Below are 18,008 nucleotides of genomic sequence, written 5' to 3'. Positions count from 1 at the left end.
AACCCGAACTTTAGACGCCGAACTTAAAACACAAGTTCGCTCAACACTAGTTATTTACAAAAGGTTATACTTCTGCATCATACTAAAAAGAATTCTTAATTAATTAAGAAGTTTATGTGAAACCAAAACATAACATTCTTGGACATCAAACTCTGATCAGGGGGCCCAGGGCACTGCCTTAGGCCTAGTTCACACGAACGTATGGCTTTTATCGTTTTTTTTGCGGTCCGTTTTTCACGGATCCGTTGTTCCGTTTGAGTTCCGTTGTGTTTCCGTTCCTATTCCGTTTTTCCGTATGACATATACAGTAATTACATAGAAAAAAATTGGACTGGGCATAACATTTTCAAAAACGGAACAGATACGGAAGACATACGGATGCATTTCCGTATGTGTTCCATTTTTCTTTTTGCGGACCCATTGACTTGAATAGAGCCATGGAACGTGATTTGCGGGCAATAATAGGACAAGTTCTAGCTTTAAACGGAACAGAAATACGGAAACAGAATGCATACGGAGTACATTCAGGTTTTTTTGCGGAACCATTGTAATGAATGGTTCCGTATACGGAACGCAAAAAACAGCCCGCAAAACGGGGAAAAAAAACAGTCGTGTGAAAGAGGCCTTACCCTGTCCTTGAAGCTAGGATACACAGAGACCCTCCCCCCCCTTTGCAGCTGTCTCACTAATTTTCCACATATGAACAAGATGGAGGACATATTTATACAAAATTATTCTCACAACTCGCACCTATAAATAATTTGGTTCTAATCAGTTACTAGGGTTCTGCCGCAGCTTGTGTGGCTGTGTCAGCTTAGCCAGAATGCGGCACTGCTGCTTCCATGTGGCTGCACCCTGAAGAAAGTCCATTTTTGATACTGGTGACTGAAAACAGAGCAATAAGCCTCCATTAGTAGTGGAGCTACTGAAACATTCCCAAGGAGGTGTAATATCACCAAATAACATGGAGCACCACAAGCTGCAAGTCACTGGCAAACACCATCCTAACACAAACCACGTGTTACCACAGCAGATGCCCATACAGCGGCGCCTCCTGATGACGTCAGACGGCCCCTTACCAGTTACCACACAACGGTGCGTCCTGGTGACGTCACAGAAAAGACGGCGGTTACGTATTACCTTTATGTGACAGGCGCTCCTGCAGCTGAGATGAACCGTCCCCCCGTATTTGGACCGAGGAAGAAAAGGCGGTTTGTTAACAAAGGCTTGAAGTTTGGCACGCAGATGACGGTGGGCATGCAGGGCATCCTCATCTACTGCAGCCAGCATGGGAGGGACTGCGTGTCGGAGGCCTGCGGCCTGCTCACTGAGTATGGAGACCTGCTGTACGGCCCTGAGAAGGTAGGGCCCGAGCTCTGCCATGTATCTGTACGTGTATCCTGGCACCCTGCGGAGCAACCACCCTCAGCATGCCACGAGGGCTGCAGATTGTAAGGGCATGCTGGGAGGTGTAGTTCTACCACAGCTGCAGACAATGCACTCCCTGCCTGACCCTTTAGACCCCTTTCACACGGGCGAGTTTTCCGCGTGGGTGCAATGTGTGAGGTGAATGTATTGCACCCGCACTGAATCCGGACCCATTCACTTCTATGGGGCTGTGCACATGAGCGGTGATTTTTTTACACATCACTTGTGCGTTGCGTGAAAATCGCAGCAGGTTCTATATTCTGCGTTTTTCACGCAACGCAGGCCCCATAGAAATGAATGGGTCTGCGTGAAAATCGCAAGCAAGTGCGGATGCGGTGCGATTTTCACGCATAGTTGCTAGGGAGACGATGTTAGTAAATTGATAAGTCAATTTACTGTATTATTTTCTCTTATAACATGGTTCTGATATGTTAACCGCCTAACGCAGGATTGCGGTCCGAGGCGTCGATTCTGTTCCTCCTTCAAGCGCCGGGCGCGTCATCTCGCGAGAGGCAAGATTTCCTGTGAACGCGCGCACACAGGCGCGCGTTCACAGAACTGCATGTAAGCAAGTGGATCTCCAGCCTGCCAGCGGCGATCATTCGCTGGCAGGCTGTAGATTGCGATTTTTTTTTTTTTTTTTTTTTTTTTTTAACCCCTAAATGGTATATTAGATGCTGTTTTGTTAACAGCGTCTAACATACCTGGTCCTCTGGTGTTCCCTTTTGCTTGGATCGACCACCAGAGGACACAGGCAGCCTCTGTAATAAGTAGCACCAACACCACACTACAACCCCCCCCCCCCCCGTCACTTATTAACCCCTGATCACCCCATATTAGACTCCTGATCACCCCCCTGTCATTGATCACCCCCCTGTAAGCTACATTCAGACGTCCGTATGTGTTTTTGCGGATCCGCAAAACACGGACACACAGCAATGTATTTTGCGGATCCGCACATTGCCAGAACTATATAGAAAATGCCTTTTCTTGTCCGCAATTGCGGACAAGACTAGGACATGTTCTATAGGCTCTACAAAAAACGCAGGTGTTTGCGCCGATCAGGCCTGATCTTGTGCGCACACTTGCGTTCAGGTCCGCCCCACCGCAGTGACAGAATTTTTTTTTTCTGATCACTGCAAGAAATACCGTAAAATCGCTGCTGCGCTATAAAAAGATCACTTTTGAGGGGCATGGCGAGTTCATAGAAGATTTTATTTTTTGCCACAAGTTAGCGGAAATTGATTTTTTTTGTTTTTGTTTTTTTGTTTTTTCTTACAAAGTCTCATATTTCACTAAGGCCTCTTTCACACTTGCGTTGTCCGGATCCGGCGTGTACTCCACTTGCCGGAATTACACTCCGGATCCGGAAAAACGCAAGTGTACTGAAAGCATTTGAAGACGGAACCGTCTTCCAAATGCGTTCAGTGTTACTATGGCACCCAGGATGCTATTAAAGTCCTGGTTGCCATAGTAGTAGTGGGGAGCGGGGGAGCAGTGTACTTACCTTCCGTGCGGCTCCCCGGGCGCTCCAGAATGACGTCAGAGCGCCCCATGCGCATGGATGACGTGATCCATGTGATCACATTGATCCATGAGCTTGGGGCGCCCTGACGTCACTCTGGAGCGCCCGTGAGCCGCACGGAAGGTATGTACACTGCTCCCCGCTCCCCACTACACTTTACCATGGCTGCCAGGACTTTAGCGTCCCGGCAGCCATGGTAACCACTCTAATAAAGCTAAAATGTCGGATGCGGCAATGCGCCGAAACGACGTTTAGGCTTAAGGGCCGGATCCGGATCAATGCCTTTCAATGGGCATTAATTCCGGATCCGGCCTTGCGGCAAGTGTTCCGGATTTTTGGCCAGAGCAAAAAGCGCAGCATGCTGCGGTATTTTCTCCGGCCAAAAACGTTCCGTTCCGGAAACTGAAGACATCCTGATGCATCCTGAACGGATTTCTCTCCATTCAGAATGCATTAGGATAATCCTGATCAGGATTCTTCCGGCATAGAGCCCGACGACGGAACTCTATGCCGGATGACAAGAACGCAAGTGTGAAAGAGCCCTAACTTGTGACAAAAAAAATTAATCTCACATGAACTCACCATACCCCTCACGGAATCCAAATGCGTAAAAATATTTAGACATTTATATTCCAACTTCTTCTCACGTTTTTAGGGCCCCTAAAATGCCAGGGCAGTATAAATACCCCACATGTGACCCCCATTTTGGAAAGTAGACACCCCAAGGTATTCGCTGTGGGGCATATTGAGTCCGTGGGAGATTTTATTTTTGTCACAAGTTAGCGGAAAGGGAGACTTTGTGAGAAAAAAAAAATATATATCATTTTCCGCTAACTTGTGCCCAAAAAAATAAAAATCTTCTATGAACTTCGCCATGCCCCTCACGGAATACCTTGGGGTGTCTTCTTCCAAAATGGGGTCACATGTGGGTATTTATACTGCCCTGGCATTTTAGGGGCCTTAAAGCGTGAGAAGAAGTCTGGAATCCAAATGTCTAAAAATGCCCTCTAAAAGGAATTTGGGGCCCTTTGCGCACCTAGGCTGCAAAAAAGTGTCACACCATGTGGTATCGCCGTATTCAGGAGAAGTAGGGCAATGTGTTTTGGGGTGTCTTTTTACATATACCCATGCTGGGTGAGAGAAATCTCTGTAAATTGACAACTTTGTATACATTTTTTTTTAAAAGTTGTCATTTACAGAGATTTCTCACACACAGTATGGGTATATGTAAAAATACACCCCAAAACACGTTGCCCTACTTCTCCTGAGTACGGCGATACCACATGTGTGACACTTTTTTGCAGCCTAGGTGCGCAAAGGGGCCCACATTCCAATGAGTACTTTTAGGATTTCACAGGGCATTTTTTAGGCATTTGGATTCCAAACTACTTCTCACGCTTTAGGTCCCCTAAAATGCCAGGGCAGTATAACTACCCCACAAGTGACCCCATTTTGGAAAGAAGACACCCCAAGGTATTTCGTGATGGGCATAGTGAGTTCATGGAAGTTTTAATTTTTTGTCACAAGTTAGTGGAAAATGAGACTTGTAAGAAAAATAAAAATAAAATCATTTTCCGTTAACTTGTGACAAAAAATAAAAACTTCTATGAACTCACTAGCCCATCAGCGAATACCTTAGGGTGTCTACTTTCCGAAATGGGGTCGTTGTGTGGGTTTTTCTACTGTCTGGGCATTGTAGAACCTCAGGAAACATGACAGGTGCTCAGAAAGTCAGAGCTGCTTCAAAAAGCGGAAATTCACATTTTTGTACCATAGTTTGTAAATGCTATAACTTTTGAGCAAACCAATAAATATACACTTATTGCATTTTTTTTTTATCAAAGAAATGTAGAACAATAAATTTAGAGAAAAATTTATATAGAAAATGTAGTTTTATTAAAAAAAATTACAACTGAAAGTGAAAAATGTCATTTTCTTTGCAAAAAAATCGGTAAATTTCGATTAATAACAAAAAAAGTAAAATGTCAGCAGCAATGAAATACCACCAAATGAAAGCTCTATTAGTGAGAAGAAAAGGAGGTAAAATTCATTTGGATGGTAAGTGGTATGACCGCGCAATAAACCGTGACAGTAGTGTAGTGCAGAATTGTAAAAAGTGGTCTGGTCATTAAGGGGGTTTAAGCCAGGGGAGGCTGAGGTGGTTAATACAGAATGCTTAGTAAAATGTGGCATGAGGGGTTAAAAAAAAAAACTCACCTCATCCTGTTGTTCACTGCAGCCCGGCATCTTCTTCTTTCTTCTTCTTTCAGTTAAATGAACAAGCGTGGTGTTTGCTGTAAAACAGAAAAACGGGGCACACTATAGGGTGAAAACGTATGGGAGATTGAATAAACTCCAATTTAGGAGGCTCACACTTGAACGGTTGTGCATATATAGACACAACGCTATTGAAGACGTGTCGGAGAAAAAATCAATCCCCAATAGGTAGGTATGCAGCAATGCATGCAGGTGTCCTCAGATGAGCGTGCCAGGGCCCACATGAGGATTAATGTAAAGTGGAAGAAAGGAACATCCCTCGGCGCAAGGAACCAACCAGATGAGAATGGCGTATCTTCAGAAGTATTATTGCAAACTCACTACGCGTTTCGGGGACAAAATCCCCTTCATGAGGGTGAATAGTGTTGCATAACAATTGAACAAACAAAACCCAATTGTTATGCAACACTATTCACCTGATGAAGGGGATTTTTGTCCCCCGAAACGCGTAGTGAGTTTGCAATAAATACTTCTGAAGATACGCCATTCCGCATCTGGTTAGTTCCTTGCGCGAGGGATGTTCCTTTCTTCCACTTCTTCTTCTTTTAGGACCTGCAAAAGGACCTTTGATGACGTAATCACGTGGTGAGCGCGGTGACATCAGCGCAGGTCCTGCTGAATGAAGACAGAAATCTATCTTACATTCAGCTGAACCTGCGCTGACGTCACCGCAGGTCCTGAAAGAAGACTACGCCGGCTGCACGAACAACAGGATGAGTGAGTTAATTTTTTATAATATATTTTATATATATATATATTTTTTTTTAAAGTCCCCCTAAAGAAGACTTGAACATGGGATTGTCTGATCGCTTCTTCCCATAGACTGCAGTGATTTTACCATTCTAGTCTATGGGAGCTCCCTAATCTCAGCACATGGGAGCCAATCGGGTACTGGGAGAGCAGCATTTCCAGGGAAAGGCCTTCAAATTTCTTGGTCACAAGTGAGCATGGGGTTAAATGTCGGTGTCGCCTCCAGGTTTCTGCTGTGTAAAGCTTCATTCACACGTCCATGTCTGTGCTTAAATTCGTGAAAAGGTGGTCAGTGACGATTCGTGAAGGATCAGTGTTAGGTCAACGTGTCCGTTTTTTGCTGTCTGTGATTCACTCACACTGCACAGCTGAATAATAATTTTCAAAGCATCTCTTCCTAATGATCCGTGAAACACTGATCGCATCCCTAGTTTTCACAGACCCATAGACTATAATGGGCGTGATGGACCCGTGAACACAGCACCCGTGCCAAAAACACAGACCCATGAGTCGTGGTAAAAAAAACGATGTGTGACTACACACTTTAATATGAATGGGTACATGTGCTGAAGAACACGTACAGGACACGTCCGTGGAAGACTGATGTGTGAATGATGCTTAAAAAGGCCGAGACCTAGGGACTACACTTTCTTTTCCGCCCCCCATTCCTCATACAGTAGAATAGATTACATTCTGGTTCAGCACTCCGCCCTCTCTTGGCTCGTTTCCACATCTATTGGTAACATTCTCTGGTCCGATCATGCCCCGGTATTCTGCTCCCTGATGCTCCTTCCTTAGCAAGGACTGAATGGACCTGGCGGTTAATGAGTCCCTTCTTCTAGACGTAGTGTGCGCTTGCGGATCTCCACACCACTGTGACCAATTTTCCTCTCTGACCATGCCATAGACCCAACTCCCCTCCCATGCAATGGGAGGCCATGAAGTGTGTTCTCCGGGAGTCCTCATTAAGCATGGCGCCCGCCTAAAAAAGAAAGAGCTTTTGCTTTGAAGACTGCTCTGCAGAAGGTTTGCATCCTGGAACTTCTTCACAAGCGCTCTCTCTCTCACTCTGTCCTCTCTGATCTTCAGAATGCACGCATGGATGCACGACGTCTTTTGGAAACGTCCTATAAACGGATGATCCAAACCTGTCGTAGTAAATTTTATGAATATGGTAATAAGTGCGGGCGCATGCTTGCGAGGGCTCTTAGAGGCCATATTGCTGCTTCCCACGTCCCTGCTGTCAAGACACCATCTGGTCGTATGGTACATACCACTGAGGAGATTGCCTCCTCCTTCCACTCATTTTACTCCGCTTATATAATCTCCTAGCCCCCCAGGCTGAAGAGCCTATCCTGCCTCCTGGTAGCCCTACGTTAACTCCCGAACAGAGCGCCAGCTTGGAGACCCCCGTTCACGGAATGGAACTGCGGGACGTGATTAAATCCCTCCCGGGGGTAAGAGCCCTGGTCCTGACGGGTTCACCGCCAATTTTTACAGGTCCCTTTCGACTCCGCTTGCTCCCTTCCTGGTGCGGGTCTTCAATGCTGTCTCCTCTGGCTACCCTTTTCATCTCAATCTACCATGGCCCACATTGCAGTCATCCCAAATCCGAATAAGGACCCACATCTTTGTGCTAGCTACCGCCCTATTTCGTTACTGAATGTGGACCTCAAGATGTTTGCCAAATTGCTGGCCAAGGTTGGTAAATGCGTTCCTGCCTTCCTTGATATACCTTGACCAGGTGGGCTTCACTCCTGGGAGGGAAGCACGTGATAACACTCTCAGGACGTTAGATATTATTCATTATGCGAAATCGACCAATACCCCCCTTATGCTGTTATCCTTAGATGCGGAGAAAGCCTTCGATCGGGTATCATGGCAGGCGATTCGAACTGCCCTGGTAGGAGTAGGGATAGGCCAGGCCTTCTTGGGGAAAATTCTTAGCCATTACCAGCAACCCTCTGCTCGTGTTAAAATTAATGGCATGTGTTCCCCTCCCTTCCTCATCCGCAATGGCACGCGTCAAGGCTGTCCGCTATCCCCCCTCCTTTATGTATTGGTTATGGAGCATCTCCTCACCTCTATCCGCGCTAATCCGGATATTACTGGGGTACGGATAGGTGACGTAGAGCAAAAATGCGCGGCCTTTGCGGATGACCTTTTGTTATACATAACCAATCCGCGTATTTCACTCCCGTCCTTGCTCCGCGAACTTGCTACATTCGGTGAATGGTCGAACTTTAAAATTAACGCGTCCAAGTCCGAAGCCCTTAATGTCTCTTTACCTCAGGACCTAGTCTCTCCCTTAAATCCTCGTTCTCTTTCGCTTGGCCTTCTACCGGTATAAAAATATCTGGGCATAAAATTATCGGCGGACCTCTCTCAGCTCTTTCAGATAAGCTTTTCTCCGCTTCTTCGGCGGTTCCAGGCGGAACTGGACTCCTGGCATCGCCGGGATTTCTCTTGGTTTGGCAGGGTCAATATATTGAAAATGAACTTGCTGCCTAAATTACTCTACCTCCTGCAGACCATCCCTATCCGAATACCGGCACCCTTTTGGATACAGTTTAGACGCTGCTTTACGCGGTTCGTGTGGGCCCCGGGCAAGCCGCGGACGAAGTATGATATTCTAATTCAGCCCAAGGAGTCAGGGGGAGTAGGTCTGCCGGATTGTAGATTATACTATTACTCAACGGCGTACGCCAGACTTCTGGACTTGCTGAGAGTGGACTCAGCAAAGCAATGGGTTCATATGGCGCGGGGTTCATCCCCTACCTCGCTCTTGGTTCTCCCTTGGGTTATTGGGTCATCTAGTGTCTCTGCCCCTAGCCCCTCCTTCACGACTACCCACACCCTTGCAACACTTGCCTCCATACACAGCAGCCTTTCTCTTATTGACGTCAAGGGCCCTTTAACCCCAATTACAGATCATCCTAATTTTCCACCTGGCAGCTCCGCCCGTCCTTTCCTGACAGGCACGAGCTTGCGCCCTCTCCGATTCGGTCATGTCCTACATGGGTCCTCGTTGAAACCTCTTAATCAGCTAATAGAGCCCTCTACTACTCGCCCCGGTCACACTTTTCAATATCTCCAGCTCCAACACTTTTACTCGTCCATGCGCAAAACCCACGCTCTGTCTAGATCCCTAACGTCATTCGAACAAATGTGTCTGGCCCCTTCGGCAGTGTTCAGGGATATTTCCACCATCTACAACCTACTCACCCTCCAACACTCTACCCAACTCCCCCCTTTCTGTTCAGCCTGGAACGTGACTTGGATGTGCAGCTCACCCCTTCTCAGTGGAGGAGAGCCTTCCTCCTGACTCACAAGGCGCTGATTCCCACAAGGGCGCAGGAGACAAATTATAAGGTCCTGTCTAGATGGTACAGAGTCCCTGCTCTCCTACATAAATGTTCCCGACTGTTTCCAATAACTGTTGGAGATGTTTGTCGGAAGAAGGCACCATGCTTCATGTCTGGTGGCAATGCCCCCTCCTGCGACCTTTTTGGGACTCAGTGCATAAAGTCACGCGGAGCGTGACAGGGATTCCTATTCCCAATACGCCTGAATCCCTCTTATTGTCCATATTTGACCTGACTATCCCAGCCTACAAAGCCTCCCTCCTGAAATATATGCTTCAAGCCGCTAGAACGGTCATCCCTCGTCATTGGAAGTCATCTCCCCCCCCCCCCCCCCCTGTACTCAAGGAGTGGTTTGAGGAAATAGCTCTCCACCAAAGAATGGAAGACCTGATCTGTGTTACCCCTCCAGATGTTGCTCGTTTTACTAAAGTATGGAGGCCCATGGGAGCTGTTTCGCACTCTGACGAATTCGGGAAGCGTGTCTGTAGCAGTGTTCGTATAGGGTTTCCCCCTTTTCCTCCCCTCCTTTCTCCTTGTCGTTTCTCTCTCTCTTGTCCGTGTCTTGTTTTTTCGTCCCTTGTAATTGTTGAATTTTTATTTTTTTCTCTTTTTTGGTACTATTCCTCTTTTGCGGTTATTACTGTTATTGGGATAGGCTCCCAATTGTATTGAAAAACTATTTGTTGCCTTATGTATTCTACACTCACCAGTAAGAATCTTGTATTTACCTTGTAACCTTGTCAATACTTTTTCTGGAAAACAATAAACGTTTTAAATAATAAAAAAAAAGGCCGAGACCAGGTGGATATGTGCCCGCTCACAACCTGTTGGGCAAAAAAATCACTCACTTGTCCCCCACTGCTTGTTTCTGGTTCCCTGGCTCCTTTGGCGCTCTTACAGTCCCCATCCTGCAAACGTCCAGGTAGATGATGTCACATGTGCTGCTGCAGTCAATGAATGGCCTCAGCGGTGATGTGCCACGGCCACTACACTTTGTGCTACTTCCCGCACCAGAGGCCGCAGATTTAAAAATGCGCAACCCACCCTAAACTGTGTGCAGATTTTTTTTCCTGATGTATGGCCTCTTTCACACTTGCGTTCTCCGGATCCGGCGTGTACTCCACTTGCCGGAATTACACGCCGGATCCGGAAAAACGCAAGTGTACTGAAAGCATTTGAAGACGGATCCGTCTTCAAAATGCTTTCAGTGTTACTATGGCACCCAGGACGCTATTAAAATCCTGGTTGCCATAGTAGGAGCGGGGAGCGGTATACTTACAGTCCGCGCGGCTCCCGGGGCGCTCCAGAATGACGTCAGAGCGCCCCATGCACATGGATGACGTGCCATGCGATCACGTGATCCATGCGCTTGGGGCGCCCTGACGTCACTCTGGAGCGCCCGGGAGCCGCACGGACGGTAAGTATGCTGCTCCCCCGCTCCCTGCTACACTTTACCATGGCTGCCAGGACTTTAGCGTCCCGGCAGCCATGGTAACCACTCTGAAAAAGCTAAACGTCGGGTCCGGCAATGCGCCGAAACGACGTTTAGCTTAAGGCCGGATCCGAATCAATGCCTTTCAATGGGCATTAATTACGGATCCGGCCTTGCGGCAAGTCTTCAGGATTTTTGGCCGGAGCAAAAAGCGCAGCATGCTGCGGTATTTTCTCCGGCCAAAAAACGTTCCGTTCCGGAACTGAAGACATCCTGATGCATCCTCAACGGATTTCTCTCCATTCAGAATGCATTAGGATAAAACTGATCAGGATTCTTCCGGCATAGAGCCCCGACGACGGAACTCTATGCCGGAAGAAAAGAACGCAGGTGTGAAAGAGCCCTAAATTGGATTTTGTGAAAACCCCACTGGCTTGTATTATACTGTTCTTCTTTACAGATTTTCAGCATGGATCCCTCACCGTAAATCTGCTACAAGCCCACAGCATCCGAACATGGCCTAGGCCTGCCTGTGAATAAGTAAATGTATTCCTCTATTTACAGAAGGAAGAGGAGGAAGAAGATGATGAAGGGGAATCTGCTCAAACTGTTCCAGAGAAAAGAATCAAGACTGAAGAGATTTTGCGCAGATTTCATCCACAACATATCGGGTCCAGTAATATTTTCATGAGGACTTGTAATGTAGGTGAGTTATCATGTTCCTCTTTACATGTAGTTGCTGGAGTGTTCCAGGGGCAATGTCAGATCGGAATAACCGCCATATGGTCGGTGATACGGACACGGCTGCGCTACGCTGTTTTAGTAACTGACGTTCCTCGCTGTTGGCGCACAGCTGTCTCCAAAACTGGCCGCTGCACACAAGTGTTATTCTGACCTCAGCCATACTCTCCTAAATGATATAAGTAAGAAGTCGTATTTGTCCTGTATACTTTCATTTCTTTTATAATCTACTTTTGATTCTGATGTCCAAAACTGCATTAGGAAACCTGACCGTGTGGCTGTACCCTTCCAGCTAAACTGACATAAGGCCCAAGTTCGGCCCTGGCAAAAGCCATTCTTAGACCACTGCCCACCATAACAACCCCGGGGTTACTTTCTGATCAGACTACGGTTAGGGCGAGGGAACCGGTTCTTTTCTCTAACCACTTAGATGCCGCAGTCAGCAATTGACAATGGCATGTAATGGGTTACATGCTCAGGATTGGAGTTATCTTCCGTTGCCACAGGCAAAATCTACTGGGGTTATCGACTTGCTTGATGTGATGTAATTGTATGGCACAGCACAGGAAGGGGTTAATGTCCCATTACTTTGTTCACGCTTTGCCTAAATGTCAGAATGTGGGCCAATTTCTAACTAATATTTGTGAACATGTCTCGTTTCAGAGCCCGAGAAGTTGGTCCACCACATTTTAAAGGATCTGTACACCACAAAGCAGATGAAGACGCAGTTCCTCCTTCGTATGTTACCCTTCAGCGGTACTTGTAATGCGAACCCAGAGGATCTCAGGAAATATGCAGAGACCTTCTTCCAGCCTTGGTTTAAAGCCCCCAAACAAGGAAACTTTCAGATTATATTTAAAGCGAGATGTACCCTTACTCTGAACAGGACCATGGTTGTCGATGAGCTGCCAGGTGAGATGTAAAATTGATGTCCCCGACTGCTTTATGGGTGACTCTCTGGGGTGATTATTTATTATTTTTATTACCGTGAGAATGAACGGCTGAGGTGGTCTGCTGCCTGTACACATTAGGACATGAACAAAAATATAAGGCTCTTCCCAGCTGAGGCTGCATTCACACAACCAGTAAAAAAAAAAAGCCGTTAAACTCCAAACGTTTTTTTACAGATGCCTTGTTGAAAAAAACTGCCATTAAAGGGGTGGTCTTATTTCAGCAAATGGCATTTATCATGTAGAGGAAGTAAATACAAGGCACTTACTAATGTATAGTGATTGTCCATATTGATTCCTTTGCTGGCTGGATTTATTTTTCCATTACATTATACACTGCTCGTTTCCATGGTTGCAATCCAGCCGCAGTGGTGGTGCTTGCACACTATAGGAAAAATTGTTAGTCTATGCACGCTCCCACTGTCCTGGGCTGGTACTTTTTTCTCTAGTGTGCAAGCATGACCACCTCCCCTGGATTGCAGGATGGTCGTAACCCCTGGAAACGAGCCGTGTATAATATAATGGAAAAATGAATCAAGCCAGGAAAGGAAGCAATATGGACAATCACAATACATTAGTGTCTTGTATTGCTGAAGTGAGAGAAAACCCTTTAACACCTACAAGACCCTGTTTTTTGCAGAACAAGTTGCACTATTTAATATTACTTACAATGTTGTGGGAAACGGGAAAACAAGGGTTTAGTTTTTACAGTGTTCCCTAAATCTGATCTGTGCCCTTCAGTCTCAAGGTGAGTACGATTACAGCAGTACCACATTCAAGCTCCTTTCACACTGCCGGCAGGAGCTCTCTACCGGAACGGCCTGCTGCGGCTCTCTGAGTCCGTCCATTTCCAACAGGCACTATTATAGTACATGAGGCAAGCATTCCAGAACCAGAGAGCTCTGGCAGGCTGCTCTCTGCCGGAAACTCCTGTCACAATTGTGAAACAGGCCTTAAATAGTTTATCTTTTTTTTTTTTAATACAAAAAAAAAAACTTAAATATGTTTTTTACCTTCCCCCCACGACAGCACCACAGAGATGGCTCCGCTTCCCAGGACTGGAAATCTGCAGCATAAAAAGGTGGCGCCTCTCTCCCGCCTCAGTGAGGTTTCCTGTCCCTGGAGTGGGAGACCTGCAGTTTCTCTTTCAGGTTCTTAGCTATAAGCAAGGATGTCCCAGAGATGCTCTGGAGGGCTATGAGGTACATACCTGCTGGGGTCTATTGCCCATATGTTGGGCTGGCAGGACCCTAGGAGCCGGTGGTGGTCCGAGGCTTCCACCTGGCTTTTGTGGCAGGTGCTTGTGCGCTCCTCAAATGGGAGTGAGGCCACGCTGAAACATAAAGGAAATGGAAGCAGCTCAATGGGGGGTGTTGTATTCCTCCGCATGTGGGCCGGGACCCAGCAGGGATTGGGTCTTCTGGAGCGGCTTTTTTCCTATGCATTGCGGTCCAGGGGAGAAGAAAGCGCAAGACGTGGACGTCCCTTCTAAAAAGCGTAGGTTTTACAGCAAATTTTTGGTGTTATATGGCCTAGTTGCCTGGCTGGCTGCCTCATGGCTTCAGGGCCTGGCTGGCTGCCTCATGGCTTCAGGGCCTGGCTGGCTGCCTCATGGCTTCAGGGCCTGGCTGGCTGCCTCATGGCTTCAGGGCCTGGCTGGCTGTCTCATGGCTTCAGGGCTTTTCTGACTGTTTGCCTTTGGTGTTATGTTTGTTAGGCCAAATTCTGATGACGGTATGGTTGAACACCTTTGCATCTATGCATGCTTGGTTGAATGTTTTGCTTTATACCGATCTATGGTCGGTTGTACGCCTATGGCGTTTATGCCTGTCCGGCTGTGCGCCTGTGCCTGTCCGGCTGTGCGCCGGTGGCGCCTGTGCCTATGGAACAATTGCTCCTCTTTTTATGCTTGCTGGGATGACTGCTCTTTCAGCATCACATGGTAACTGTTTTCTGCTGCTGGGCTTATTTAGTATGTTCGATCGGCTGGCAGCTTCTACTGCCACCGTGTCTGCAGGGTTGGCTCTAAGTGGAGGTCTATGTGTCCAGCTGTGCCTGAGGTGCCGCCATGCCTCGGTGGTGGTCTACCTTGAGGGCAAATGCAGGCAAGGTGAACTAGTTCTATGACTGTCTGGTTGTCTATTTGTGGTTAAGGGTCTACAATAAGCATAGCACTCTAACTAAGCCCTGTAATGCTCTTGGTGAGGAGTGAGAAGATGGGCTGGACCATATTGCTTAGATGGCCTACAGGATGTAAGGCATACCAACAAAGCCCTATATGGCTCCTGGTTGGGAGTATGAAGATGGACTAGAACATTTACTCTGGATGGCATACAGGGGGTATTGCGCGCCAGCAAAACCCTATAAATACTTGCTGCCCATCTAGTGTTTCCCAGGGAGGCCCTGGTAAGGTCAGCGGGGTCGTTTGTGCGGTATTTCTGGCAGGGACCCTAGGGGGATCTGTAAGGTCCAGGGGACTCATGGGACCTGTTTGCGGCAGATCTGTGAGGGGATGGATGCCACGGTACAGCTCCATCGTGGATGCCAGATTGCGAGGAAATTTTGGAGGCCTAAAGTTCCTCTGGTGATGTAGGAAAGGGCCTCAAGTGGATCTTGGATCAAAGCATCTGTCTCGCAATATATTCTGCACCAAAGGAATCTGTGTTCAGCAATCGCCTTCATTCTTGTCAAGATAAGTACTTCTCTAAAATGTTTGTTAAATCTATTATGTTTACTTTGTTAAAATACTTGATGAGAAACCCATATGAGATTTCTTTTATAAGTTTATGCTGGTTTTTAGTCTAGTGTCCAATATTAAAATTTCCTTGGGGTTCCCTATGCTTCCATCTGGATATTCTTAGCTTAAGATTACCTCAGGTTCTTTTTGATAAGCCCGGAGATGAGAAGGAAAGAGTTTGGCCGCTGCCTGGATGTCAGGAGATGCCTTATACGTTACGTAGGGGTAACCTAGGGTTGAAGTAAGTCCTCTGCGCTTTTGGCATAAATAAAGGTAAGGTGGCCTCAAAGAGTTCACTAGCCAGATGGATTAGGACAGTTATTTCCCTGGCTTACATCTCTTATGGAAGACTTCCTGAGAGCACATGCTACTCGTGCAGTCTCTTCCGCTTGGGCTGAAAGGGCTAATGTTTCTATTGAACAAATCTGTAAGGTTGCCACGTGGTCTTCTCCTTCTACCGTCGCTATTGGCTTCAACTGTCTCTGATCTTCTATTGGGAAGAAAGTCTAGAAGTGGTTACCCACCCTTAAGGAAGGGGGTTTTCTCTGTAATCGCCCTCTGTGGTGCTGTCGTGGGGGAAGGGAAAAATGATGATTACACTTTACCGGTAATTGGATTTTCCAGACCCCGCGACAGCACCCTTCCTTATTTCCTCCCTTTGGTGATGGTGTTGTGTGATGTCACGTGGGGTAGCAAAAAAAAAAAGGAATTATAAACTAACTTGGGTTGGAGTCCTTCCCATGCTTTGTAAACTCACTGAGGCGGGAGAGTGGCTCCACCTTTTTATGCTGCAGGTTTCCTGTCCTGGGAGGCGGAGCCATCTCTGTGGTGCTGTCGTGGGGGAAGGGTAAATCCGATTACCGGTAAGTGTAATCCTCATATTCTGACCCCCAGAAACTTTTTTTATTTATTTTTTTTATAGTTCAGTCTATGGAGCTGTTTGAGTTTTTTGCGGGACAATTTGTATTTATTGATACTATTTTGAGCTCTTTTAGACCTTTTTTGGTCACTTTTTTTATTGAATATTATTGGCAAGGTGTCTTATGGCTTTATAGACTTTACACTGTTTTATGTTTCAGCTGTACTTCACAGGCTGAATCCAAGGAATAGGTTCGACCTGATAAACCCAGACTACACCATTGTAGTGGATGTCCTCTGGAATGTCTGCTGCCTGGGGGTGGTGAAGGACTACGACCTGTTCAAGCAATATAACCTGCAGGAGGTGATAAAGAGTGGGGAGGAGGGAAAAAAATGACCAGGCAGTGGGCTCTAATGCTTAACCACTTCCAGACCTAGCCTAAGGCCGTATTCACAGTGTCTGTGTTCTGCCAGTGATTTCCATCCATGATTATGACCAAAACCAGGAGTGGAGGCTACACAGAGATCTGGTATAAGGGAAAGATTTGCAAGCCGCACCTGGTTTTGTTTCCACTTTTTACAAATGGTCCAGAAGACCAATAAGAGCCTTTTTGTTGCATGTGTTATTAGTTGTATATTAAAACGTAGTTTTCATTTCTTAATGTTCTAAACGCCTACTAACTAAATAAAAGTATTTGAAAATATCAGCTGTGTCACTGTGTCTCTACCATGTATCAATATCTCTGTTACATTAAGGCCTCATGCACACGACCGCGGATCTGCCGCAAAAAAACGGAAGCCGCCCATGTGCCTTCCGCAATTTACGGACCAGGCGGCCCATTGTAGACATGCCTATTCTTCTCCGCAAAACGGACAAAAATAGGACAGGTTATATTTTTTTTGCGGGGCCCTGGAACGGAGCAACGGATGCGGACAGCACACGGAGTGCTGTCTGCATCTTTTGCGGCCCCATTGAAGTGAATGGATCCGCATCCGAGCCGCAAGAACTGCGGCTTGGATGCGGACCCGAACAACAGTTGTGTGCATGAGGCCTAAGGCCCCTTTCACACGGGGGCGAGATTTCCGTGCGGGTGCAATGCGTGAGGTGAATGTATTGCACCCGCACTTAATCCGGACCCATTCATTTCTATGGGGCTGTTGCACATGAGCGGTGATTTTCACGCATCACTTGTGCGTTGCGTGAAAATCGCAGCATGTTCTATATTGTGTTTTTCACGCAACGCAGGCCCCATAGGAGTGAATGGGGCTGCGTGAAAATCGCAAGCAAGTGTGGATGCGGTGCGATTTTTCACGCACGGTTGCTAGGAGACTATCAGGATGGAGACCCGATCATTATTATTTTCCCTTATAACATGGTTATAAGGGAAAATAATAGCATTCTTTAATACAGAATAACATCGTACAATAGGGCTGGAGGGGTTAATAAAAAATAATTTAACTCTCCTTAATCCACTTGTTCGCGCAGCCAGGCTTCTCTTCTGTCTTCATCTTTGCCGTGCACACGAAAATGACCTGTGGTGACGTCACTACTCTCATCACATGGTCCGTCACATGATGAGCGCAGTGACGTCATCAAAGGTCCTTTTCCTCAAAGAAGAAGACAGAAGAGAAGCCGGGCTGCACGAACAAGTGGATTAAGGCGAGTTACTTTTTTTTTTTTTTTTAACCCCTCCAGACTTATTGTACTAAGCATTCTGTATTAAGAATGCGATTATTTTCCCATTTTATAAGGGAAAATAATACAATCTACACAACACCTAACCCAAACTTCTGTGAGAAGTTCGGGTTTGGGTACCAAACATGCTGATTTTTCTCACGCGCGTGCAATACGCATTACAAATGTTTTGCACTCGCATGGAAAAATCATGCATTTTCCCGCGACGCACCCGCATCTTATCCGGGCCAAACACATGACGCCCGTGTG

The 18,008-nt window shown here is 46.7% G+C and overlaps 1 protein-coding gene across 1 annotated transcript; it reads left to right on the top strand.

Moving 5' to 3' along the window:
* Positions 1 to 1,155: 1,155 nt before the first annotated feature.
* On the top strand, positions 1,156 to 16,760 carry LOC121008342 (THUMP domain-containing protein 1-like). Its single transcript, XM_040440810.1, has 4 exons — positions 1,156 to 1,362; positions 11,342 to 11,483; positions 12,182 to 12,430; positions 16,285 to 16,760. Exons 1-4 carry the CDS (start codon positions 1,171 to 1,173, stop codon positions 16,458 to 16,460), a joined length of 759 nt encoding a protein of 252 aa, XP_040296744.1. The 5' UTR covers positions 1,156 to 1,170; the 3' UTR covers positions 16,461 to 16,760.
* The last annotated feature ends 1,248 nt before the right edge of the window (positions 16,761 to 18,008 follow it).

Source organism: Bufo bufo, chromosome 7, assembly GCF_905171765.1.
Source record: "Bufo bufo chromosome 7, aBufBuf1.1, whole genome shotgun sequence".
Taxonomy (NCBI): Eukaryota; Metazoa; Chordata; class Amphibia; order Anura; family Bufonidae; genus Bufo; species Bufo bufo.
The sequence above is the reverse complement of the archived record's forward strand: the minus strand, read 5'-3'. Positions and strand labels throughout refer to the sequence as shown.